The sequence below is a fragment of the Hemicordylus capensis genome, chromosome 3, assembly GCF_027244095.1.
Source record: "Hemicordylus capensis ecotype Gifberg chromosome 3, rHemCap1.1.pri, whole genome shotgun sequence".
In the NCBI taxonomy this organism is placed as follows: Eukaryota; Metazoa; Chordata; class Lepidosauria; order Squamata; family Cordylidae; genus Hemicordylus; species Hemicordylus capensis.
Genome location: NC_069659.1, coordinates 142,792,682 through 142,820,677, shown reverse-complemented (window position 1 = coordinate 142,820,677; position 27,996 = coordinate 142,792,682). Strand labels below are relative to the sequence as shown.

The following is a 27,996-nucleotide window of genomic DNA, read 5'->3' as shown; positions in this document are numbered from 1 at the left end:
CGCCGCAGAAGGAGGCGGGGAGAAGGTGTCCTGCGCGCGCGCCGCTTTTGCAGTGGCTGAGGCTTGGACCCGGAAGCAGCGCTGATGTTTTGTGTCAGCCGCTTGCCTGTGTATTTGGCAGGAGGTGCTGTGAGCCCTGCTTGGTGGCTAGGTAAGAAGAGGGACAGAGCGAGCTTGCAAAGCGGCGTGTGTGCTGGTTAGGGAAGGCAAGCAGGGCCCAGGCGAACTCGCGCGATGGTTTGGGGAAGGGGCACTTGTGTGATCATAGCACTGGCCTCGGCAGCAGTTATGGTTTGGCTGCAGTATGGAAAAGGTACAGAACTGCTTTCTGTGGCGTCTGCATTTCATCTGGGCGAGAGGCATGAATCTTCCAGGTCGATTTATGGCTTTAGAACTAGCAACAGGCCAGACAGGGAGTGTTCGTTTTTTTCATAGCTGCATTATCCTTAAACTGAATCAGCACCTGCTGCTCATCGTTTTGCTAGTAGTGCGCTTCACTTTGCTTACCTATACAGAGTAGCTCAAGACTGATTGCACAGACATTTGGATGAGGCTGACTTTAATGAAAAAAGAAAACTAAGAAAAGACTGAAGATGGCGTTGGAAAGAACGCGGGGGTGGAGAATCCTTATTAAGTACTGCAAGCAGATTCAGTAGTAAATTGTTTGATTTGGATGCGTGTCACATAATGATATTCAGTAACTTTGTTATGTAGGACTTGGGTCTAAATATACATGCGTATTTTCAAATTAAAGGATTCTTTTTAAGTACTATACTGGTCTTTTCTCTGTACTATAAAGCCATGGATATAATTATCACGGGTGATAATTAAGCAACCAGTATGGTCAGGATATATTGTGTTTACGCCTACATATTGCAGCCCTAGAACCATGGAATAAAACCGCCCCAAGATCTAGTTTCCACGAAGGGCGAAAGTGCCACCCTACAAACACTTGAGTGCTGCTCCTACATGTGTATACGTCACTTGACATCTATACGTTTGGTAGGTGCATATGTGAATGGGCTCAGTTCCAAATGATTGCATTATGAGGTGATATGAAAAGCTATCAGAGCGACGATCCATTCAGAGATGCAAGTCTTAACTTGTGTAGGCATCAAGTGATGAACCAGCTCATAATGTTTTGTTGAAGAAGGAAAGCCCTTTGAATGGCGACCAGGTAATTGTTATGATCTTTGCGTAGCCTGGTATGCAGTTGGCACTAACTATTTTAAAGTAGCAGCTGTTCTTTGTGATATGCAACACAATTAGATCTAGGGAAACTGCTAGGGGGGGAAAGATGGTTGGAGACTGCATCTTAAGAGTGCAAGAGAACGCATACAAAATAAGTGTCCTTTACTTTTAACGGTGTTTTACTGACTGGTTTCTGCGTGGGAGAGGAAAGCACATATCGCGTCTCTTGTGTCGGTTGATAAGCATGTTAAGAAGAACTAGTTACAAATTCGCAGACTGTCAAGAGCGTAAGCGGAATGTGCTTTCTCTTTGACAGGTTCCGCACACTGATGTATGAGGCAAAAGCTCTCTTCTGTGTGTTTGTTGATATGAGCAGGGAAGGAAAAGACAGCGGTGTGCCTGACACCTTTCGTACTGGTGTGTAGCATTTGTTGTCTCTCCTGTTTGGTTGAAGAAGAACCACTTCTTTTTGAAATCTTAGGCGGGCTTGAGAGGCGGCGGCTAGCCGAGGCTATACGGTTCCCTCACATGATATTCCTGGTTTAAAATGGCATTCCCCTCGGCTCCCTATTCAGCCGAGCCACTGGTATCGCTCTTTCTTGGAAATGTTGATTACATCCCGTGGCGAGGCCTCGCGCTGCGCTTAGCGCGCCAGCCTCTCTTTTTGGCTCAAGTTGTGACACGCACAGCAGCAGCAGCAGCAGCACACAAGCGAGTGCTTTGTGCGTGAACTTGGTGACTGACTGGTGTGCGCGCACGAAGGGGAGGGGGACAGCGCAATGCGCAGTGACGCCGGGCCGACCTGGGCCCGCTGGGGAGCGGGCAAAGACAAGCAGGCCGGCTCGGTGCTCTGCTTCAACGTGAAGCCCACTCGGCGGCTGCTGGTTCCCTGGGGCCGCTGCTGTCACACCGCAGCCGGGTTTCGAGGTTCCGCGAGGCGATGCACCAGGAGCGGGGCCTCCAAGCGCAGCAGGCTCTGCCGCCGCCGAGCTCCCGCAGCCTGAGGCGAGGGAGCGGCCGCCGCACAAGCGGCTGAAAGGCCAGGCCTGCTCAGCCACTCGCCCGCCCGCCCCTTGCAGCCAGCGAGCGGCGGCGGGGCCCCGTTTGTAGCCAGGCGGCGCGCGGAAAGTTTTGTTTGCGGCCAGAAGGGGGGAGGGGCGGGCGGGCGTGTGAGGCGGCGCGGCGAAGAGGGATGCGGCGGAGGCCCAGCCCGGCGCTGGGGTCTCTGCCGCCGCCGCCGCCGCCGCTTCCTCACAAGGGACACAGAGGCTGAGGGGAGGGACTGAACCGGCGGAGGGGACTGGGTGGTGCGGGCGGCCAGCGCTAATCTCGCTCCCGTCTTTTCGCCCGCTTCACTCGCTCTCCGCTTGCAAGGCATCCATTTATCTGCCCAGCAACCGACGACCGCCCTCCTCTCGTCCCTACCCGGGCGGGCGTGGCCATTGCGGCCCCCGGGTGGGTGGGTGGCTGGGAGGGCGAAAGGATGATCACGAACACGCGGGGCTTCCTGTGGTCGGACCTGGAGACGCGGGCGCTGCTGGAGATCTGGGGGGAGGCGGACGTGCAGAGCGCGCTGGACGGCAACTTTCGCAACAGCCATGTGTACCGGGACGTGGCCTGCCGCCTGGCCGAGCTGGGCTTCGAGCGCACCCCGGAGCAGTGCCGCATCCGCATCAAGGGCCTTAAGCGCCAGTACTACCAGGCCCGCGAAGGGCTCAAGAAGAACGGGCACGCCCGCAAGATCTGCAAGTACTACGACGAGATGGACCGCATCCTCAGCTGCAGGCACGGCGGCGCCGCCACCGTCGTGCTCGACGGGCACAACGCGGCTGAGCGGCCTCTGACCCCGGTGGCGGGAGGAGACGGCGGCTGCCACCCACCCGCCGCCGCCGCCGCCGCCGCGCCCCCCTCCTCCGCCGCGCCTGGTGGTAACCCGCGCAACTGCCGCCAGGCGGACACGGAGGAGCAGGAGGACGACGACGAGGAGGAGGACGAGGACGGCGGCGAGCTCGAGTCTCCCCGGCGAGACAACTTCCAGGAGGACTCTGGCGAGTGCTCCTCTTACGCCGGGCACGCCATCAAGGTGGAGTGTCCCCCCTTCGCCATCCCGCTGCCGACAGTAGAGGGTGAGTCAAAATAATGTTAAGAAGTCGGGGAGACCCCAACCTCTTTATCCCATCTCGTGCCTTTCCCTTAGAGGTCGAATCCCTACATCCATGCCCCAAACTCCTGCTGTGCGTACACCTGCTTCTACATTTGAGAGGTAGCCAGGCAGGATCTCTTCTCCATTCAGTGTTACAGTCCTCCAGCCTTTCCCACCACTGCCCTGCCCTCCCACCCCACCAGAAGAACTCTCCGGATAACCTTTTTACTGTCTTCATCCTTGCTTCACACGTGCACCTGAGGAGGAGAAGTATCAGCTTTATTGCAACAACCCAACTTGGATCATCTCTCTTCCTCCTCCTCCTGTGTAGGCAGAGAAGGGAAATTCTTACTTCTAACCCAACCGTTCAGAAAAATTCTCCTCTTATCCCATTAGCAACGTTTTGGTCTCCCTGCACCCTAAGGCAGGCTTTCATTAAAATTGCCAAATACCCATTATTTTAATATTGCCAAGTGTCCTTTATTTTAATTTTAATAATATTCCTATTACTCCAGTTTATGACTAAAAAATCAGCAGTTGGGAGTCTGTTTTGTGTATGCCAGCTGCATATTAAAGTATTAGGCGGTGGCAGTGTCAAGACAAAAGAAAAGAAAAGCACTGTGGCATATTACAGACTGGTTTTGGAAGATAAACCAATTTCATAACAGTCCAAAGTTCTGCAAACTGTTCCATTCATACACCTAATACCTCAATTCCTGTAGTTGAGGGGAAACTACTCATATTTGCATGTAATCTCATGTTTACCCATAGGCCAGTTCATACATTCATTAAATGCAGGAAAGTTTTACATGTACAATAAGAATCAGGTGTATGTGCTATACATATTTGCAATATGCCCCAAACCTGCAATCCTTCTAGATTTTGTGGTGTGTGTTTTAGGTAGGAGAATTGTTACTTTTGCAGCTCACCAATCATTCCTGTATTTAACAGTATTTCTGTTGTTGACATTTTGCAAATACACAGTCTCTTATTCCGGAGAAGAGTAGAAATCCCTCCAGTAAAAAATAACTCCTTGGCCCTCAGTCTTATTTTCTGTATACAGAGCTCAGATTAAGTTCCTAGAGGCCTCATCCACAGATAGACTTTCATTTCTCATATACATAGACATGGTACGTGCAAAATGTTAAATATGCATACAGACAGGTGTTTGCATTTTCAGCTCATGCAGGACATTGAAATATTCCTTTTACTCTTTGTGCCTCTTACTTGAGTCTGATATAATACACATCTGTGTATATCCAGCCTCTGTGAATCTAGCTTCAAAAGCTGACATCCTTTAGCCAATTGGCTTACACTTAAAACAGATAACTTTTAACAAATAAATCACATCAAAGGAAAACTATTTACTGTTGTGCCCTTTTGTAATGCAGTTCTAGAAGCAGGTGATTAAAACTGTTGAATTAGGTAATTACCTGCAATACACAAATAAATCTCCACTCAACACTTAATTTAAATGCATAAAGGATCAAAAGGATCAAATAAATACTATGTGAAAACTCCTTTATCAGATTCCAGAAACCTTTAATTTCTTGGATAGATAATGCATTCACCATTTTCAGGTCTTAACAACAATTGTTCACTATAACAGTAAGTTAGTTTTGCTTGTAAAAATGTCAATATGTCATAGGCTGAACAAAGTTACTGCATGGTTCAAAATAATAAACATATAGATTTACTTAAATACTTCCAGTATTTTTATTTCTTTTTAAGCCTGTTCAAAATATGGAAAACTAACTTAGTCGTCTTTTGTTTTAGGTTACAAACAAATTAATGCTCACACAAATGCACCACCCTTATTATCTCAGGCAAAAAGGTCAAAAAAACGGCATGGAAACTTAACACTGGACAAAATGATGGAAAGGTTTCTGCAACAAAGCATGGATACAGAAGAGAAATTTTACAAGTATGAAGAGCAGCGGCTTAAAATTGAAGACAAACGACGTGAAGCTGAGCATGCTAGAGAGCTCCAGATGTTACAGATGTTGGGACAGATGTTGGCAGGAATTTCTTCTACGGTATCACAAAGGTCACAGTGTACACCAGGAAATCCTTCACAGAGATCAAATCACCGATCCTATGGAGATAATTTTAACTATAATTCTATGACAACAGCACTATCTCCACCCATAGGTACTTCATTCTGTTGCATAAATGATGCAACATTTATTGCAGCTTGGTGGTTAAGATCTGTGTGCATATCAGATAATTTTTCTAAAAATAAATGTAGTGGTTTTTGGAGTGTTCTAGGTGTGAAAAGCATTGGGCTTGAATGAGATCTATGTAGACAGCATTGATTTAGGATTGTGTGAATTGTGTGGATCATGACGATTTAGGTAGTTTATATAGCTCTGACTCTTGATGTTGTATAGCAGTATATCATCAGTTGTGATTGTGGGTTGAAAAGAGAATTCTGCTCAACCTGAAAGTCAAATCCACGTGGTAATATTTAGTCTTTTATATTGAACTACCGTAATAGCTGAAATAGTTCATTGTGTTTTGCAATTGAATCTGTACTGCAGGCTTGTAATTGCACACCTAGAAGTGAAGTCACTTCCTGGTTAGCAAAACTTCCATAGGAGGGGTCTATGGCTGATCTTCTGTGGTAGTAGGTTTCTTATCATGCTTGTATAGTAGCGGGTAACTACTATAGTAGTTGTCGTTGAATAGGAAACTTTTTCCATATCAATAATTTGGGGTATCTTAGCATATTACACAGATTTCTGGGATGTTAGGATACACTCTGAATTTGTACAGGGTGCTTACAAGTCCTATTGGACTTAGCTGTCACCCAGTGTAAACTTTGGGTGCACTTTAGAATATGTTTTGAATGTCTGGAGAGCTGGTCTTGTGGTAGCAAGCATGACTTGTCCCCTTAGCTAAGCAGGGTCCATCCTGGTTACAAATGAATAGGAGACTACAAGTGTGAGCACTCTAAGGTATTCCCCTCAGTGGATGGAGCCACTCTGGGAAGAGCATCAGAAGGTTTCAAGTTCCCTCCCTGGCATCTCCAAGATAGGACAAGATTTTTTTTATTGAACCAACAAACTACCAAAGCATACAGTACGTTGCCAAAGCACAATTATATACAAAGTGGTTGTTTGTACATGATATATCTACAAAGATGTACACACAATGATTTGGGAACCCACAAGGTTATGAAGTATATGCAGGTAGTACCGTAACTCAGGGGTGGGGGATTTCAAGGCACATCAGGTAATCGTGGGGGGGGTTACGTCCGTCGTCCATTTCCACAATTTTGTCCCATTGCTGTTTAGAAGAGATACTCTTGTCTTTTTGCACATAACCATACAAACTTTTCCAGAAGAGATTTACTGTCTCATCTGCGGGAACTTCTTGGTCGCGTCTTCCCTCCCTATTCCTATGCAGGAGCATTGCATAAATGACATACAGGTTTACTAACCTGATTACGAGAAGGGGAACATTCCAATTCCCTAGTATGAGGGCACCCGTCCCGTTCCGTTTCCTTGAAGGTTTCTTTCTAGGACTTCGAAAGGAGGTTCTATCGCTCAAACCTGATGTTAGTTCTTCCTAAGTCTGTTTTTCCAAATCAGGCCACTCTAACAGCTTGCTTACTCCCTGCCACACTCTTTTTTTAGCTACCACACACTCTTTTAAGAAATGTGAGTGGGTTTCCCTGAATGTTTTACCTAGCTCACTAGCTTTCTGTTTGCAGGTGATTTTAGGGCACTCTTGCTGGTCCTCTGGGAGCCATAGCTTAGCCGCATTAAGTGGTAGTACTTGATGGTATAAGCGCCACCTTGTTTCCCATAAATGGAAAGGGACTTTTTTCTTCTTAAAGAGAGTGATAGGGTGATCGGGTTGCAACAAGTACTGTAAAGTGCGGTGTTTGTAGCGTTTACGTTCTAAATCAGGTTTTAAGAAACCCACTTCTAGAATCTCTCCATAAATTGTTTTCCTTAGCTGCTTAACTGAGGAGGATCCTTTAAATAGATCCGGTTCAAGCTTCCATTTTTGGCTAAGATAGATTCCTGCCTGCAGCCTTGGAGAGGCCACTTGCCAGTCTGTGAAGACAATACTGAGCTAGCTAGACCAATGGTTTGACTCAATATATGGCAGCTTCCTATGTTCATATTGCAGGAGAAGATTAGTAATGCTGAAACAGGTTATATTTTCTTGTCATCTTGGTATTCCAGGATTCTCCAGAGCACCATTTGAAAACTCGTTGTATGGAATCTTCTAGTTTATGTCTCTCTCCCTCACACACTCTCACACATACACAAACCCCTGCAATATACTTCCATGTGGATTGCACTCGTGTTTTTCAAGAGTAGGGGTAACCAAGTCTGGAAAAAAATCTAGTTTATGTATTTGATGGATTCCAGATTTATGTAAACTATAGGTTCTATTCACAAGATCATGCTTTTGTATTCTGTGTTAATTAATCTGGAGTAGACACCAACCTCTGATTCTGTACTCACTATTGCTGAAAAAGCTTGTACTGAAAGAGTGGAATCCACCCTCATCAATGTTTAGCCATCTTTTGTGGGTATGACTGCGTGGTTAAGGGTATCAATCAATCAGTAACTAATCTGTATTTGCTTACGTGCCCTTAGTGTTGTATTTGTGCCCTTAATCTTATTCTGGGTAGTCTGGAGTTTACTTTCAGACCTTCAGTGGCTGACACAAATTTGATTTCACAGTAACTTCATCCAATCCATAATGTGAATTTTGGGCATAGAGCTACTAGTAACTTATCCAGATGTCTGAGAATATGGCATGTGGAAATGAGGAAGCAGTAGCATTGCTGTTGCCTTTTGTCTTTAGTAGATACGATACTGGTGTGTTGCACTGGTTGTAGATTATTTTAATGTTTCCTTTAAACTATTATTTTTATAATACATGGTTTAGAAAAAAATTGTAAATCAGTCTGTAATTCTTTAGAAAACAAAGAAAAATACATAGGGTACACACCAGTTTTATATCTACAAAAGAAGAAAGGCTGCAGCAGTGCTACCACTGTTCCTTCTAAGGTGTGCTCACAAATTTTTGGATGTCTGCTCAGTTCATTTTAGATTCCGCTCAGGTTGAATCAGGAAGGCCCCATTCTGAATGCAGGTGCGCACACACTGCCTTGATACTGCCACCCAGAACAAAACTCATTCCACACAGAGATGAAAAAAGTTAGAGGGACCACTGAATGCGACTCCTTCTACTTTTCTGCCTCCTCATTCCTTCTACTTTTCTGCCTATCCTACAATTCGTAGATCATTTGTTTAGGAATCTGCATTTAAAAAAAAAATTCCTGTGACTTGTGGAATAGCCTTTAACATAGAACCTTGTACACTAGTCTGAATACTGTACATTTTAGGGTTTTAAAAAAAAACACCTAAGTTTTTTGTTCTTGTGATTGCCCAGAAGAATCTGAACACATGCAAGCAATTTCTGCTGTTGATATTAGACAACTGAAGGAGTCCAGGAGGGACTTCAGCACATAGTATGGTTCCCTGTCCCTCTTCATTGTACCTATTTAACTATGAGCTTAATTCTTCAGGTTTTCAACCATAATAAAACAAGTGCATCTGGAATAAGCCATGTCCTGAGATCTCTGTAATGTTGTTCTAGATATTTATTTATTTATTTATTTATTCATTCATTCATTATATTTTTACACTGCCCCAGACTTCTGTCTCTGAGTGGTTTACAGCAACATAAAACAAATTAAAACAAAAATTAAAACCTTAAAATTTAAAACCACAAGACAGATTAGAAAGCTTGGTGAATAAATGTGTCTTTAGAGACTTTTTAAAAAGTTGCCAGAGATGAGGAGGTTCTTACCTTAGCAGGGAATGCATTCCAGAGTCTCGAGGCGACAACAGAGAAGGCTCGTCCCTGTCTAGCCACTGGATGACCTGGTGGCAACTGCAGGCAAATCTTTCCTATGGTCTCAATAGACGAACCTATGATCTCAATAGGCCATGGGGCTCATAGTGAAGACTTGCTTTTAAATTCCCTGGGCCTAAGCTGTTTATGGCTTTATAGGTTATAACCAGCCCTTGTATTTTGCCTGGAAACTTATTGGTAGCCAGCATAGTTCTTATATAGGAGTAATATGGTCTCTTCGAGATGACCCCAAGACCAATTTGGCTGCCGCATTCTGTACCAGCTGCAGTTTCCGGACTACGTACAAAGGCAGCCCATTGCAGTAGAAGTTTGGAGGTTACCAGAATATGTACTACTGTTCTGAGGTGGTTTATCTCAAGAAATGGATGCAGTTGGAATATCAGCCGAAGCTGATAGAAAGCACTTCGGGCCACTGCCTCAACCTGAGACACCAGGGAGAGGTGTGGATCCAGAAGCACTCCCAGGCTTCATACTTGTTCCTTCTGGGGAGATGTGACCCCATCCAGAACTGGCAAATCAAAATGGTCTCCTGACCGCACAATAAGTACCTTCATCTTATTTGGATTCAGTTGGTTATCCCTCATCCAGCCCATCACTGCCCCCAGGCAAGCATTTAGAGAAACTATGCCTTTTGATGTTGACATGGAGAAACAGATCTGCGTGTCATCAGCATACTGATAACACCCTGCACCAAATCTCCTGATGATCTCTCCCAGCATTTTCATGTAGATGTTAAAAAGCATTGGATATGCTGTGTATGTTATCTTTATGGAAGTGGAATGCCTTTATCTAAAAGAAACTTACCAGTGTAAAAAATGACTGAGAATTACTGACTTTTAGGACCTTTTTTAGTGAATGTTAGGAAGTCTGGTTATAGATTGCGGTTGTAGTGAGGATGGAATGGAACAATTCTTGCTTATAATGCAAACTGTGGGAGTTTTATTGTTTGACACAGACTTCTTCACAGGGTTTTCCTCTTGTGTGCATTTTGTACTACTTGTAAAATTTATCTTATGTTGACAACCAAACACTATTTGAACTCGCTTTATAAAAATATAGGAGGAGAAATGCTGATGAAGAACAGTGGGCTGGTTGGAAGTATTAAATAGCATATGAATTTTCAGCTGGACTGCTTATTCTCAAAGCTCTTGTACTGGAGAATTTTTTTTTAAGTTGCAGAAATATGGAATATTAATTTTGCTGCTTACTTTGTATTAATTCCCTTCTTTAATCCATTTATGTCTAGAAAGCCAGTGTTTAATTCAGCTCCTAGTCACTTTCTAGTTATTAGTGTGCCTTGTTTAAAAATAATGAAGTTGCCCTGAGGCAGTTTTAATCTTTTTCTAATATTCCGTTTAGAAATATTAAAATTATTTCAGCTTAAGATCTCAGTCCATGCTTCTTGCCAGCACAGATTTTCCTTGCTTATTACTGTTCTCCTAATTGTAGGAATTGATTGCATCCTGGTTTGAAAGTTGGCTTGCAACAAGTGAATATGGATGAACTGGAAAAATTACGACTTGTAATTTATTACAAAATAGCTTTTAAACTAGGGATCTGCTCCTCACTTGTATCCACCCCCCTCCACTTATTTCCAGGTGACAAAGAGAATGTGCGCCTGTTTACTCAGTACCAGTTCTGACTTGAGGAGTGTAGTGCAACGCAGGTGTAAAAAACCTACATGACAGTAGTACTGTTCTTATAATTTCTTGTCCTAGTTATTCATAATATATCTTCCATGACTTTACAGGGCATTTTCAAATGGCCCTGAGTATGGGTTTTGAAGCAGTATATTAATACTTACAATCACTCAAGACCAGACTTGCAGGATACTTCAACCTGTGCTGATCTCTGCCAGTACCTATCTCACTGGCATGAATTATCTCTGTGGTGGTTGCATATTGGGGCCCAGAGTGAGTAAGCATGTGGGTATCCCAGGGGAAATGACATGCTTGTATATTTTTCTGAGTTACTTCCTGTGCTTCCAGGATTGTGTGACAGTGCCCAACTTGGGGGGGGGGTGGGAAACTAATCCCTAAATATACAAGCCCAAAATACTGTATTTGCAAGCCTCAGAAATGCTTTCACTTCTCTTTGATTGGTTGATAATAATGAGTTTGGTTTAACCAGTTCAGTGGAGACAAGCATATGCTGGGATCCAAAGGACAAAATTTATCAGCACTCTTCCATAAATGCTTGCACAAGCACTAGCAGAAGACATTTTACAGTGTAGTGCTACAGTGTACCAGGGATTGTATTATAGTATAAGAAATAGAGTGAATAAGCAGGAGCGGCCCTCCTATGAGGCAAGGTGAGCTGGTCACCTCAGGCAGCAGATTATTGTGGCACTGAAAAGATGTCTTCTGGCCCCTGCTTAAAAATAAAAAACCGTACCTTGCCTCAGGGGCACCGAGGCCTTGAGCCATCACGGTGAATAAGGAAGATTTAGGTTGTGGCACATATATTCTAGTGGGCCATAAAAAGGAACTGAAAACCTGCACAAATAGAAAAACTTCCTTGGATTCGGGATGACTTTTCTCACATAATGTTCTTCTACTAGGTTGGAAATGGCCAGTGAGCAGAAGAGGCAGTTTCTGCTGGTTGGAAAGCACCTTTGAATCCAAGCCATGTTCTTCACTGTTAGTAGTGAGTGAGGCTGTGTGCAGTGCTTAGTCAGGCATATGACTTTTCACAGGGTTTTAAAGATGTAAACAAGAATATTTTACTTGAATTCCTTGGAGGCCTGTCCAAATTAGGGTTATAAGTGAATGCAGTCAACATTGTAAATGTTATCAAAAGCTTGTTTGTGAAGTAACTCCTTAAATTTCCTTATTTCTTTTTCAGTTATAGAAAGATCATTTTCAGTGCACAAAACGCATTCTCTAAAGGATATGGAGAATATATTTCAATTGGTGCGAAATGTTATTCCTCCTCTAACTGCCAAAAAACATAAGGGACAAGATGGACGAATAGGGATTGTTGGAGGATGCCAAGAGTAAGTTACATGGAAATGTATAGCACCCTTGCAAACAAGTTCACAGACATTACTAGCCCACCACCTCTTGGCAGCTTGCAAAAAGAAAAATATATAACTAACCCCTAGTTCTGACAAAGCTTGCTTCCCTGCCTGGTGATTGATTGATAGATATAAATGCTGTCAAGTTGGTGTCGACTCTTAGCGACCACATAGATAGATTCTCTCCAGGATGACCTGTCTTCAACTTGGCCTTTAAGGCCAGGTACCCTGCCTGGTACCTGGTGGTAAATCTTTACTCTCCACAGATGACCAGTTGAGTAGTTGTTTACAAGCCTGATGTGGTTGTAGGCTTGAGGCACATGCATCACTAACTTGGGTCAAGTTCAGAGGTTCCTTCCATTGTTTGATACTCAAGGCCATGCCTTGGGCCTTCCTTCCCACCTTGCATACTTCAGTTTCCTCCCTGGTTTGCAATAACTTTGGCCTGGTATAGAAAATGCAACAAACCATTGTTTGTGGATCAAGAACACAAGCTAAAGAGCACTGAGTCCATGCACTTCCTCATCAGCTTAGGCAAACCAGACTATGAAATTAACATCAACTCCTAGTAAAATCAAACTAAAATGTAAATCAAAGTAAAAAATGCAAAATAGTAAAATGCAATAAAAGTATAAAATATTTAAGAGAAAATTGCTCAACTGGCATAATGTAATACAGGTCACAGAACTGAGTTTTTCTTATGTATTTATTTATATCTATGTAAACCGCTTTGGGAACTTTTGTTGAAAAGCGGTATATAAATATTTGCCATACTATACCATAATATGAAATTTGAATTATTTTGGCACAGAATACACACATTCTAGAATAACCTTAAGTTAAGGCCAGAGAACCTGTGGCCTCAAAAGCTCTTCATCACAGACTTGGGGCTCTTACTTGCATCTTGAGAATTTGTTCAAAAGGTAACTTCTTAATCCTCAAAAGTTACAGAAATACATTTGAATATGTGATGGTAACAACTGCCCCAGGTCCTTAAGGTTAGGAAGCTTGTTTGGCACTGTCATAGAACATCATAGTTCTCAGTTTTTAGCTTTTTAAATAACTTTTAATTGGAAACTTTTAAAAATTGTAATTTTAAATTTGGTTTTAGCCTGGTATTTTAACTTAACTTGTTTAACTTTATTAGTCTTATTTTACATTATATCTGTTTTATTAATGTTGTGAGCATCCCCGAGCAGTAGTGTACTGGAGGGGCGGGGTATACATATTTTAAATAAATCCAAATACAAGACACTAGGAATTAAATCTAGAGACCTGTGTCAGTTTCCTCAACCTACAGATCATGGGGAATGGGGATTACTAATATCGTATAATGTTAAGGTATCTTAACATCACTGCATATTATCATCTCTATCTCAGCATTTGTTACTATGTTTCACAAACATCAATGAATGTCTGTTTGGCCTAACTAAAATTATATCTTTGTCTTTACTCTAATATTCAGTAAAGGTAAAGTGTGGCATCAAGTCAGTTTTGACTCCTGGTGCCCACAAAGCCCTGTGGTTGTCTTTGGTAGAATACCGCAGGGGTTTACCATTGCCGCCTCCTGCACAGTATGAGATGATGCCTTTCAGCATCTTCCTATATGGCTGCTGCCCAATATCGTACCAGTGGGGATTCGAACCAGCAACCTTCTGCTTGTTAGTCAAGCATTTCCCCGCTGCGCCACTTAAGGTAGACAATATTCGGTGCTCCAGAGAAATCAGTCACATGAAGGTTATGTGACTGCTTTTAAGTCAGTTGTGCAGAACCATATTGATCACAAGATAACTGTAACTATGATAGCCTGTGCACACAACCAAGATGTCTCAGATTTCTTATCAACGTATTATCTGTGGAATCAAGCCAATGAAATGACAAGTCTTTCTTACTACTTTGCAACTACCACATTAACTGATCACTTAAATTGGCTGTTAATGAGTTGAGTCTTTTATGGGGTGGGTGCGGGGGTTGAGAGTTGTGATAAGGTCATTACAAATGTTTGAATCTTTAAAGTAGGTATGTAAGTAACAGGAGGGAAGAGTAGATTGACTTCTTTTTCATCCTGTGTACCTTTTAGTTCATCAAGCAGACCACAAATATGTTTCCTAACCCAAGCTTTTTCATTTATAGGTACACAGGGGCACCATATTTTGCTGCAATTTCAGCTCTAAAAATGGTATGTATAAAGTGTATATTTAAAGACAGTGGCTCACACACTGTTCAGTGAGCCACCGATCCAGGAGAGAGATGTGCTTGCTGCTTCCATGCCACTCCACAGCCCGCTCTGACAGTGTTGCTTCTGACAGCAGAGCTGCTCTGTGGCTGCTAAGGAGTGCATCAGAACAGCTCCACCATCGGAAGCAGTGTGAGTGGGCTGCAGAATGGTTTGGAAGCAGTGAGCGCACCCCTTTCTTGGATCAGTGGCTCACTGCACAGTATGTGGACCACTAACTGCTATCTGAAACAGTTAAGCATACTTAAGCCTGCAAGTTTTCATTGAGCATAAGTGTGCTGAACCCTGCATTTGATAATGGGCATTAGGCAGATAATGGTGATGAGTTGGAATCAGTGGCTGACATATTGTGCAATGTTATGCATATGCATGCAGTGTGATGTTTGCACAGTTGTGCAAGAGTACTGTTGTGCAGATACAGAACTGCGCAAATGGAGTTGCACAACAGTGCAGCCGTTATATATAGTGGCTGCACTTTTTGTGCAACTCTGCAATTTTTGCGCTTGCACAGCTGCACAAATGTTACATTCCACCTTATGCGTAATGTTGCGTTGTATGTCAGTCAGACTTGAGTGTGCTAACCTTAGCTAGCTGTGCCATTTTAGATGGCTGTTTTTTCAATGCTGATTGCCAATCAGTTGGTCTTGTGGTAGCAAGCATGACTTGTCCCCATAGCTAAGCAGGGTCTGCCCTGGTTGCATCTGAATGGGAGACTTGATGTGTGAGCACTGCAAGATATATCCCTCAGGGGATGAAGCTGCTGTGGGAAGAGCAGAAGGTTCCAAGTTCCCTCCCTGGCTTCTCCAAGATAGGGCTGAGAGAGATTCCTGCCTGCATCCTTGGAGAAGCTGCTGCCAGTCTGTGAAGACAATACTGAGCTAGCTAGACCAATGGTCTGACTCAGTATATGGCAGTTTCCTATGTTCTTAATAAGTGTAAATTGTAAAACAATTCTTGAAAATAATAATTTACTTCACTTCACTTCTGTGTTCTTTGCACTGCCAGCTCAATAGAGAGTCAAGTTACTCCTGTACATTTCAGGTGCATTTGCACCTTCCAAGATAAAGTGCTTTGAACAACCCCTCTGCAATAAGTAGCCCTCCCAGTGCTCACACACACCATTTAATATGGGCATAATCATACTTAGCTTACAGGGTTGTTGTAAGGATTACATCAAGAGTGCTTTGCATACTCAAAATGCACTATACACATGCTCAATATTATTAATTATCCTTACTTGATGACTTAACAGTAGTACTATGCATTGATAACTGTGTTAACTTTTTTAGGGTGCAGACCTATCCCATGTATTTTGTACCAAAGAAGCAGCAACTGTAATAAAGTCTTATAGTCCAGAGCTGATTGTTCATCCAGTTCTGTAAGTATCATTTTTGTCTGTTTTGCTTTAATTTTTGGGTCTCCCCACCCCACCCCCACCATGGCTGACTTAAGAGGTTTAACTCGTAAACTATAGTGCTAGGGCAGCCAACTTACAAATTCAAAGCTAGGATCCCAACAACCCTCTCATGCCACTGCTGGAACTGAATTGTCCATGCATGTTTACTCTCGTGTTTGTGCTGACTTGCCATGGTCTGCTGTACAAAATCCAGTGACTCTAATGTTGGATGATTTATTTATTTATTTATTATTTATTTGATTTATATACCGCCCTTCCAAAATGGCTCAGGGTGGTTTACAATTAAAACAAGCCACTAAAACAATAAAAAGCTAAAACAAATTAAAAACAATATAACAACAATTAACAATTTTAAAACATTTTAAAACAGCAATTAAACAGTTACAGTAATTAAAAGCCCCCAAATCGGGTTAGAATTAAAAAACCCTGGATGATGTCTTTCTCTGCTGCATTTTCAGTGCTGTGACTGAATTTTAAAATTCCTGCTCAAACTCCTGTTCTACTAGAGCTAAAGTCAATTTATAGAACTGTATTTTTTGTTTGTTTGTTACTTCATGAGACACTGATTAATGACTGTAAAACTCTAATTGTTTTAGAAAAGTTGTAAACAGTAGCAGCTATTGCTTTTCAAACATGGTGGTGTCCAAAGTCCTGGCCCCCAGGTCCACCAGTGCTGCCTTCTCAAGCTGTGTGTCCAAACCATTAGATTAGTATTTTATTATGATGAAACAAATATAAGTCCAGTGAAAACCCTAGAGTTTCCCGGAAAGATGCAGAGGGACCTTCCAGTGGCAATCAGTTATACTGTATTACTGAAGGTAACCTACATGCCCAAGCATTACACCAGACTGTTTGTAAATCTTTCAGAGGTGATTGGTCACTGCAGCTCCTATTTATGGTAAATGTAGGGTCAGAAACATGGTAGGAGAAAATGCTGCCAGGAAATAAAACTGAACACTTGCTGCTGGTTGAGTAGATATTGGAACAGAGTGAGGAAAACATGGTACACATAGGAATTCTTTTCCTTCTTGAGTTTTTTTTTTTTTAAAAAGACGGTTGCTAGCTTGTTATACACATAGTCCCCCCACTTCCTGCCTCCACTTGTCAGCTTCCTAGACACATCGAAGTACCACCACTTACAATTAAAAAGTGGTGGTGGGGGGAGAATGCCAGACACATAGATTGTTTTCCACCATTTCTCAGCTCTTGGCACAGTAATAATTAGAATTAACTTGCCTTTTAATGCTGCTGATAAATATTAGAGGGAAAATCTTTTTCAAGCAGAATGATTTGGAAACTGGAAAACCTGCCTTCAAAGGGCTTCCAGTTTGGGTGCAAAGATTCAGATCATGGACCTGATTGGTTGTGGGAGCGGCCCTGAGAGATGCAGATTTTCTTCGACCAGAGTAATGATGTGTAACCATCCCATAGGAATGAACTTGTATCCACCTTCCCCATTGTTTTAATTATTTATATGCTGCTTTTCAGTAAGACGTTCTCAAAGCAGTTTGCCTATCAAAAATAAGGAAATTATTCTCTGTCCCAAAAGGGCTCACAGTCTAAAAACCCTCACAAAGGAGACACCAGTAATAGCTACTGAAAAGAAGTTGTGCTGTGCTGAATTGGGACAACTACTCTTCTCTCGCCATCCCCATTCAGTATAAGATACACAGCACTTTGAAAGGTGCCTCTTTGCCCGATTAGCAGGGGATAGAGGAGTAACATGGCTTCTGTATCCTGTGAACGTGATGTTCCATGTTTTCTAAACAGGGAATGATAAATATGCTTCTCCATGTATGGATATTACCTGTTTTGGTACATGCGCAAGAGGGAGAAAAAATGGTATAGCCATGTCTTTGGAAGGGTGTGCCCCCCCCCCGGGGGTGTGTGCTTAAATGGAAACATTGCACTTGCTTGCAAATTCAAGAATCAAAACTCATACCAATTTGCACTCTGTTCCCTTTTCAGTGACAGCCCTGATGCTGTCCATGAAGTGGAAAAGTGGTTACCAAGACTACACACAGTTGTCATAGGACCTGGATTGGGTAGAGATGATGTACTACTTGAGAATGCCAAGGTAACCTCAAAAAAAAATGAACTTTTTAATTGTACAAGCCAAAGGCCATGACCAAGGAAAAGAAGCAACATACGACAGATCTAACAACAGAGCATATGCAAAATTAAAGCTAGAATTGGACTCTTCCTCCCCCTACAATAGGCCCCCCAAATTTAGCTCTGGTTTTTCTTGCTGTTGGAGCAAACATGGACACTTAAAGGGATTTCACACTACCTCGCTGGGGAGGGTGCAAGGGCTGTGGGTTTTTTAAACACTGGGTTAAAATTGGGGCTTGGTGCTGGGGTAGTGCTGGGAGCAGCCTCGCTCCAAGTGCTCCACACGTGCAGCCTAACCCAGGCTGGGCTGCCCTGGCCTGGGCTAGGCTGTGCATGTGGATACCTTTTTATGTATCGCTCTATATTAGAGGAGTGCATGGAACAGGTTTTGCACTCTGTTCTGAGCCTGGAATGGAACACACTATGCTCGGAACAAGCCTCTTCCGTTCCAAATGTTCCGGCTTTGGTTTAAAACAATTTTAAGGTAGTGAGGGCGGCGCTGGAGGGCGGTGAGAGGTACCATTAGCTTTAAATTAACCCAAGCACTTAACAGTGGTACCGCTGGTACGGCGTGCTGCCACCGCGGGGCACTGGCTGGCATTTTGCATGGAGGCAGCGCATATCCTGACCTTTGCGCATGCGGGGAGGCCATTTGCATGGCCAGCATGCATGGAGGCCGGGTGAGCTCTGGAGATGTGCCGCTGCTGTGCGGGATGCTGGCCAGAGCACTGCCGCCATGGCTTGCAGTGCTGGTGGTACCGCTGGCAAGCACTTGGATTAATGTAACGCTAAAGATACCTCTCGCCACCCTCTAGCACCACCCTCACTATCTTAAAATGTTTTTTGAACAAAGCCGGAACATTTGGAATGTTCCAAGTGGAACAGGCTTTTTCCGTTCTACGCTCTGAGCAGGACCCCCCTTTTAGGGGTGTTGTGTCACAAACTTGGAACGCTCAAAACTGCCTGTTCCGAGTTGGAACGTTCCAAGCTCAGCACATTCTGCACATCCCTAATTTATATTCTGCCCCAAACTCAGGACTCTGGGCGATTTGTAGGGGAAAAGCACAAAGTAAAACAAAAGTAAAATATTAAAACAATTTAAAATTTAAAACAATGTTAAAATCTAGGAGTCTAATTAAAAGCCTGGGTGAAGAAATGCATGTTAACCTCCTCCTAAAAAAGTTATCAGAGATGAGGAGGCTCATCAACAGGGACATTCCCCTTGGTGGATGGAGCCACTCTAAGAAGAGCACCTGCATGCAGAAGGTTCCAAGTCTTCTCTCCCCCCACCCCCCGCAGCTCCAAGAAAGGGCTGAGAGATTCCTGCCTGCAACCATGGAGAAGCCGCCGCCTGTCTGTGTAGACAATACTGAGCTAGATAGTCCAGAGGTCTGACTCGGTATAAGACAGCTTCCTAAATTCCAATGTATATGCTGAGTGGCAGCAGGTCCCAAGGATTTCAGAGATGGGTTTTCCTAGCCTTTACCTGCAGACATCTCAGGGTAACCTGTACTGTAATACTGTGCATAGTAGTGACTTCTAATTTACTCTTCTTCTTGCCTCTGCTCTGAGCTGACTCTGCTTTGACTTTATCATTGTTTATTATTATTACAAGCTTACATTGCTTATTATTATTACAAGCATAAATTTGCTAAGCAGGGTCTTTGCTAAGGTTTGCTAAGCAGGGTCTACCCTGGTTGGATGGGCCAATGGTCTGAGTCGGTAGAAGGCAGTTTCCTGTGATCTTATTCTTTATCTTTGCTATTGAAAAGGAGGGACAATAATCAAATGACAGAATTAGTAGCTACTGTTTAGTAAATCTACCTTCATGTGAAAATTTTGAGGCTGGTTTAGACAGTTGCACAAATCATATCACTCTAATCTTCCTGGGCCTGCGCGTCTCTCTCCTCTTCCCTTCTCAGTTATGTTATGGTGTTAATGTCTGTCCTGGTATGTTTAAACAGCTGTGTGTTGTCCAAAGTGGAAGCTGTTGTTTAATTGTGGTTTAAAAACCGCAATCACGAGAGTCAACTCTGCTTTCAGATCATGATTTGCATAGTTAAACAATAGCTTCAGGTTTGCACTACATGTGAAGATGGCGGTTCACAAGATCCACAGTTCTCCAGTGACGGAGGGCTGTGGATTTACGAGGAGCCTTCAGCACCCCTGCAGTGCAGGCTCCACTGCACAGTGGACTGCGTGTGTGCATGTTCAAATGTTGATCCTTCTTCCAAAAGCCTTTTGCACTGTATAAATCTGTTCCTGACATAGTCCTCAGGAACAGATTTATACCAGCGGAAAGGGCTTTTGAAAGGGAAAGGTACAAAAGTAGCTTTCCTTCCACACCCACTATCACATTTTTTTTAGTTTTCAAGCAACAAACCAAGGGGGTTCTCAGCCACATCTGAGTCAAAAGTCAACACTGCCTAGAGATGTTTATATCAAGTGGTATAGTAATATGATCAATAATAAATAAAAGTAAAGTGACTCTGTGATGATTAGTTTTCTGAAGGTAGTTGTAAGGCATTCTTTTTACCTTTTATCCTGAAAAGGTATCTTATATTTTATCAGATCAGAGTGTGACTTTGACTCCAGGCTGTGGCATTGCACGTCTTTAACGTGTGTGGGTTTCCCCCACTTCCAAACATAACTCATATCTAAAACCAGTATGTTAAATGGATAAGCAGAGATGCCCTCTGTTTGGACAGCTTGTGATTTAGGAGGTATTGGCTTACATGATGTGTGTTACGGCTCCATAACGCTGCGCCTTAGGGCTGCTGTGGACTTCAGAGCAAGCCCCGATGTTGTTCTGATGCAGTGGATGCAGAAGTAGCATTTCCACAGGTCTCCCCATTTGTGACATTGGGGAATCTGCAGAAACACTTCTGCTGCTGCTTCAGAACTTTGAAGTCTGCAGCAGACCTGGGCCACAGCACTATGGACCTGTAACACTGCATATCATGTAAGCCACTGAGGAGAAAGGAGGGCAGTATTTTATAAAATCAGACAGCATAAAAACAAATGGCACCTTGTACTGTTAGTTTTAGGAGCATCTGTATTTTTAATATTTACTTTGAAACTGTGGAAGCTAATTATACATTTTTTAAAAATAAGTTGAACTTTTTCAGAAGCTACATTTCTTAAAATATTCACTTGTTTTTAAACAGGGTATTATAGAAAAATCCAAGATCAAAGGAATTCCTATTGTAATTGATGCTGTAAGTATTCTGTATTCATTAGTTTGTTGGCAAGATGTTACACTTGTCAGTAAATACTTCTCTTTTTGTCTTCTGCAGGATGGTTTATGGCTCATTGCCCAACAGCCTTCTGTTATCCAGGGTTACCCTCGAGCTATTCTTACTCCAAACGCGATGGAGTTTAGCAGATTGTATGAAGCTATGGTGAGTTCATACTTTCGAGGAATACTTAATTCATACAACAGATTCAAAAACCATTTTTACTTACTATTCTCCATTATTAAATAAAACTTGTATGAGACAGTACCATCTTGTAAAAAAGGTTTCATGATTAAATGTATGCACAGCAGGTATGAGTTTACACCACTGAATAACATCTTTGTTATCTTCCTGTCTTAGCTTAGAGACCCTGTAGATAGTAATGATCATCATGGATGTGTGCTAAGACTCAGCCAAGCCTTAGGGAATTTGACAATTGTTCAGAAAGGAGAACGAGATCTTATTTCAGATGGGGAAAAAGGTAAGTTGCGTTACCATTAAAGGAAAAACACACTAAGCACTTATATAATAACTTTGATTTCATAATGGTGATACTGTGGAAGAAACCTAATGCTGCTAAGCATATTAAACATTGAACATACAAAATAGGGGCTAGTAATTTATTTTATTTTTCTTATTTTTATCATAATTTTATACTGCCTGATATGTGTATCTCTAGACAGTGTTCAGAATTTAAAACACAGCAAATATAAAACAGAGTAAAAACAGTTAAAATTTAACAGAATTTTTAAAAAGTAAAGCTAAAAGCAAATTAAACAGTTAAAAATCAATTTCAGTTAAAGGCCTGAGAAAACGGGTGCGTCTTGAGGGTGTTCCTAAATGCAGACAGAGGAGGAGATGCTCTTATTTCAACAGGGAGCATATTCCAAAGCCCCAGGGCAGCCACAGAGAAGGCCTGGTCCTGAGTCGCCAAACACGCTGGCAGCAACCATAACCATACTTCTTCAGATGATCTTGATAGGCAACAGTGTTCATGACAAAGAAGGCACTCTTTTAAGTACACTAGACCCAAGCTGTTGAGGGCTTTGTAGTGTACCAGCACTTTGTATTTTGCTTGGAAACATATCGGTAGCCAGTACAGTTCTTTTAAAATCAGTGTTATATGGTTCCTTTGGGTTGTCCCTGAGACCAGTCTAGCTGCTGCATTCTGTACCAATTGTAGTTTGCGGACTACATACAAAGGCAGCCCCATGTAGAGTGCATTACAATAGCCAAGCCTAGAGGTTACTAGTATATGTACCACTGTTTTAAGGTCATTTACCTCTCAGAAATGGGCATAATTGATGTATCAGCCCAAGCTGATAAGAAACGCTCCTGGCCACTCCTCAACCTAAAAAACCAGAGAGAATGTTGGATCCATGAACACTCCCAAGCTACGTACCTGTCCCTTCAGGGGGAGTATAACCCCATACAAAACAGGCAGATCTAAACCATCTCTCAGGTACCCCCACCCCCCCAGTCAATACCTCCCATCTTATTTGGATTCAGCTTGTTTGTTATCCCCCATCCAGCCCATTACTGCCTCCAGGCAGGCATTTAGGGAAGTTATGCCAATTCCTAATGAAACTGATATGGAGAAATAGATCTGCATATTGTCAGCATATTAATCAATAGTGGTGCTGCTCAGCACTGCTGGGGGCATTGGCAAAAGGCACCTTTAAGGCTGGTGAAGGGTGTTCATTATCAGCAGCTGGTGTGGGTGTCACCGGGGGAGTGGCAAAAGGCACCTTTACTTGTAAATTAATAGGTGCTTGCCCCTCTACCCACCGCACCTGAACACTGCTTCAAGCAGCAGCGCATCGTCCAGCACCCCCCATCGTCCAGCGAGGGATTGCCTCTGCCACTCACCTGACAGCCAGCGGGGGTGCTGGGCGGTGTGCTGCTGCTCGAAGCAGTGTTCAGGTGTGGTAGTAGCGGAAGCAAGCACCTATTAATTTACAATTAAAGGTGCCTTTTGCCACTCTCCCGGTGACACCCGCACCAGCTGCTGATAATGAACACCCTTCGCCAGCCCTCCTGATTATCTCTCCCAGTGGTTTCATGTAGATATTGAAGAGTATTAGAGACCGTATGTAGCCTTGCGGAACTCCATACTTTAGTTTTTGCTTTGCAGAGCAGTAATAGAAAGGTAGGGATAATAAGATTATAGTGAGCAAAGGATTATCAGAATCTGGGCCTGGTTGCTAGGATAGATGACATCACGGTCAGACCAGAAACTGAACCCTATAATTGGCTACAGTCTCCTACATGGGAACCAATTAAATTAAGAGTTAGCTTTTTCCTCTCCTTTTAGAAGGAGAGGTTTCTTTTGAGAGTTTCTTCTGAGGTTTTGGAAAGAACAGTGAAGTGAAATGCCTCTCTGTCCTTCTCCCTGAGGCATTGCTCAATTTGAGATGAGAAGGTGACTTGGAAGAATGTAGAGTAGAAGAGCCCCAAGGACTAGGATAAAAGGTATAACTGGGAAAGTGATTGTAGTCAGTGTTAGCTCCCCCCCCCCCCAGTATTGCCTGGATGTCATAATAAGACAGGCCTATGTTTCCATTTCCCCCCATTTGCTCCAATTTATGTCCTATTTTAATAATAAAGCTTTTTAAATTGTTAATACTGTTTCGTGAATGCTAAGTGAGGAAAAGTGGGCCCCCAGTCACATGCTTTTTGCCGACCGGGAAACAAATGATCTGGAGGTGGGGGAATTTGAGACAACTCCCTTGTCATGGACAGATCATCATCTGGTGGGGTTTAGTTTGACTGCTCCGTCTGCCCTCTGCAGGGGTGGTGGACCGATTAGGATGGTCCGCCCCTGGAGGCTTATGGATCCACTTGGGTTCCAGGTGGCCCTCAGGGAGTTTCCAGTGTCCAGAGCTCATGACCCTGTCAAGGCCCAGGTTGATCTCTGGAATGGAGAGATGACACGGTTGCTCCTAAACGTCCTCTCCAGCTTGGTGGAGCCCAATCTGCTCCTTGGTTTTCCTCAGAGCTTAGGGCGATGAAACAACTCGAGTGATGACTGGAACGACGCTGGAGGAAAAGTCTTGATGAATTCGACCAAACACAGGCTAGAGCCCATTTTAGGTCCCCACCAACTCCATGGCGGTGGGGACGGTGAAGAAACTTTTCTCCGCTTCCATTGCATCTGCTCAGTGCAGACCGGCGGAGCTGTTACATGTAGCAAAGACATTGCTGCACACATCCCCCCAGATAATGGGGGAAGAATCATCTACAGCCCGCTGTGATCAGTTTGCGTGTCACTTTGCGGATAAAGTCTCTCGCATCTGTGCCGGTTTGGACTCCAGAGTTTTGGCAGTTCCGGCAGACGTGCCTCTGGGACCATCTGGTCCTGTTGTGTTGGAATCTTTTCAGTTGGTGTGGCTTGAGGATGTGGACAAGATCCTGGGCAGTGTGCGGGTGACATTCTGTGCTCTTGACCCTTGCCCTTCATGGCTAATAAAAGCTGCCAGGGAGGGTACAGGTAGATGGTTGGAGGTGATTATTAATGCCTCATTAAGGGAGGGCAGGATGCCACCGTGCCTCAAGGAGGCAGTGGTAAGACCATTATTAAAAAAGCCCTCCCTTGATTCCTCCAACCTGGACAACTATAGACCGGTTTCTAACCTGCTCTTTTTGGGCAAGGTGATAGAGCGTGTGGTGGCATCCTAGCTGCAGAGGGTCTTGGATGATACGGATTATCTGGACCCTTTTCAATCTGGCTTCCGCCCCAGATATGGGACTGAGACTGCCTTGGTCGTTCTAGTGGATGACCTCGCCAGGAACTAGACAGGGGGAGTGCGCATCCCTGTTAGTTCTGCTGGACCTCTCAGCGGTGTTTGATACCATCGACCATGGTATCCTTCTGGGCCACCTCTCGAGTATGGGAATTGGAGGTACTGCGTTGCAGTGGTTCCGGTCCTTTCTTGGGGGGAGGGTCCAGAAGGTGGTGCTGGGAGACTACTGCTTGGCTCTGTCACCGCTGGCCTGTGGGGTCCTGCAGGGTTCGGTCTTGTCCCCCATGCTGTTTAACATCTACATGAAGCTGCTGGGAGAGGTCATCTGGGGACTTGGACTGAGTTGTCAGCAATATGCGGATGACACTCAGCTCTATCTCTCCTTGTCACCTGATCCTAGGGAGGCGGTGGATGTCCTGAATCCGGGGCTGGAGGCTGTGATGGGTTGGATGTGGGCAAATAAACTGAAATTGAATCTGGACAAGACGGAGGTACTGTTGGTCAGTAGGAGTGCCAATCGGGATGGGGAGATTTTACTGGTTCTGGATGGGGTTGCACTCCCCTTGAAAGAGCAAGTACGCAGCTTGGGGGTACTAGTGGACCCAGCTCTGCTTTTGGAAGCTCAGGTGGAAGCGGTGGCCAGGGGTGCCTTTGCATGGCTTCGGCTAGTGCTCCAGCTGCATCCCTTTCTTGAGAAGGCAGATCTGCCCACGGTTACCTATGCCTTAGTCACGTCACGTCTGGATTACTGAAACACATCTACTTGGGGCTGCCCTTGAAGAATATCTGGAAACTGCATCTAGTGAAAAACGTAGCAGCTAGGGTTTTATTTGGAGCTGCCGGGTGGGAACACATCACACCCATTCTGAAAGAGTTGCACTGGCTGCCAGTTCGTTTTTGGGTCCAATTCAAGGTGCTGGTTTTGACCTTTAAAGCCCTTAACGGTTTGGGCCCAGGGTATCCGAGGTGGCTCTGCTCCGGGTGCCAACAATGAGGGAGGCTAGGTTGTTGTGCACTTGGGACAGGGCCTTCTCTGTTGCTGCCCCCAGACTCTGGAATACTCTCCTGGTGGGTATCTGCTCCTCAGTCTCCATCAGTTTTTAGAAAGCATGTCAAATCGTGGCTTTTTACCCAGGCTTTTATATGATTGTCTCCACTGCTGCGTCTTGTATTTTGTACTGTTTTTATGCTTTTGTGTTAATTTATTATTTTTTAAATCAGTTTTTTAAAATATACTTTTTAGCTCAATGTTTTAATGTGCCTTTTTTATAATTGTGTTTTAAAATTTTATTATGAGCCACATTGAGATTTTCTTAATGAAAGGCGGGGTATACATTTAACTAATAAATAAATAAATGCTGTCCACAACTTTCTAATATTTTCCCCCAAGTGATCACTTTACAGTTTCAGGTCTTTCACGAAATTCTGAGGGAGACCAGGTATCCTGTTCAATCCAGTTGGCTATACTCTTTGCAGGGGGCCTAGGTCAGAAAAAATCTTCCCAGCTTGTGAACAGGTGGTGTCGGAGCCCACCAAGAATGTTCTGGGGGATCTGAACACCACCCCAACACCCACTACAAAGATATTCAATATTTACACTTCAACGTGGCAACAACACACAATTCTATGATGATTAACGATATAAAATTGAAAATAGCTGTGTCCTAGACAGGTGTTCCCACTCCAGGCATGAAGAAATCTTCGATTTTCCAAAAGTGCCATGATGTTTTTAGGCTAACTTTACTCAGGCACTTGAGCACCTCTAGGATAAGATTTGCTAATTGATGCATTTTTAGGAATTTATCATCCAAGTTGACAGAAATTGAGCATATGTCCAGCCTTATTTGTTGAAAAGTCCAAATTTCATAGGATATGATTGAAAGTTAGTAACTTAATATCTGAATTCTTGCTCCTTGAATCATCTTAAAGTGCCCAACTTGATGAAAATTATTCATAATCCCATTGAAATTAAAAGGACAAGTTAGACACTGCCTAACTTGTCCTTTTAATTTCAATGGGACCACTTGGAGTAATTTTCCTCATGTCAGGCCATATTCCTAGTCTAGCATAGTTGGTCTTCATTTCCTGAGCTTCTCCCTCCCCCATTTCCCATAAGTAGTATTAAACAAAGTATATTGAATGCTTTGAAGTACATTACTAATCTTGAGTTTGTTTTCTTATAGTGCTTGTATGTAGTCATGAAGGAAGCAGCAGAAGGTGTGGTGGACAAGGGGATCTCCTCTCAGGTTCTCTTGGAGTCTTAGCACACTGGGCCTTTATTGCTGGACCAGAAAAAACAAATGGGTAAGGTGCTTCTAGTAGTCTGTTGTTTGTTTTTTCAACAGCCCACTTCAGTGGAACTGCTCTGCTCCTTTGTGTTTTTAAAGAAATATATACTGGGGAGAAAGAGCCAGGAAGAGAGAAGTAGCAATGTGGGTAGCACAAAAATTAATGTTAAGGTCCTGGTCAAGCAGCCAAGGCAAAGGGAAATAAACTTGAAAACACATGACCTTTCCAAGAAATATTTATTGAAGCATTCAGTGCTTGGATCAGTTAGCTTGAAGCCCCTTGAAGGTAATGTGTGTAAAGGAAAGAAAGCTTCAATTTTAATTGACATTCCTGTTTCCTTTTTAGTCAGAATCCTTTTCTAGTGGCGGCATTTGGAGCATGTTCACTTACAAGGCAGTGCAACAACCAAGCCTTTCAGAAATTTGGACGATCTATGACAGCTTCTGACATGGTTTTAGAAATTGGAGCAGCCTTTAATAAACTCTTTGAAACCTAAGACCAAAGCAGCAGCAGAGGAGGAAGAAAAACCGAACTTTGGCAGCAGTGGAAATTACAGTAGGATAAGTGCTTGGTATACTAGGTAGTTTTTATTTTTTAAAAATAGAAAAATTGTAGATATTTTTTAAAGAGTTTGGAATACAAATTTTTTTTTGGTCGAATAAGCTGTAGTTGCAGATGTTATAATATAATAAAACAGAATTGAAAGTAT

The 27,996-nt window shown here is 43.3% G+C and overlaps 1 protein-coding gene across 5 annotated transcripts; it reads left to right on the top strand.

Moving 5' to 3' along the window:
• Positions 1 to 27,995, top strand: NAXD (NAD(P)HX dehydratase). Of its 5 annotated transcripts, XM_053312609.1 has the most exons (11): positions 1,902 to 3,317; positions 5,111 to 5,485; positions 12,083 to 12,233; positions 14,388 to 14,433; positions 15,780 to 15,868; positions 17,876 to 17,984; positions 21,187 to 21,237; positions 21,316 to 21,420; positions 21,616 to 21,736; positions 27,182 to 27,302; positions 27,633 to 27,995. In XM_053312609.1, the coding sequence occupies exons 1-11, from the start codon at positions 2,675 to 2,677 to the stop codon at positions 27,781 to 27,783; spliced, it is 1,962 nt and encodes a 653-aa protein (XP_053168584.1). In that variant the 5' UTR covers positions 1,902 to 2,674; the 3' UTR covers positions 27,784 to 27,995. The 5 variants fall into 5 exon arrangements, with proteins under 5 accessions (XP_053168588.1, XP_053168587.1, XP_053168589.1 ...); XM_053312613.1 differs by lacking the exons at positions 1,902 to 3,317; positions 5,111 to 5,485 and adding an exon at positions 1 to 151; XM_053312612.1 differs by lacking the exons at positions 1,902 to 3,317; positions 5,111 to 5,485 and adding an exon at positions 160 to 313.
• Position 27,996: the final 1 nt, after the last annotated feature.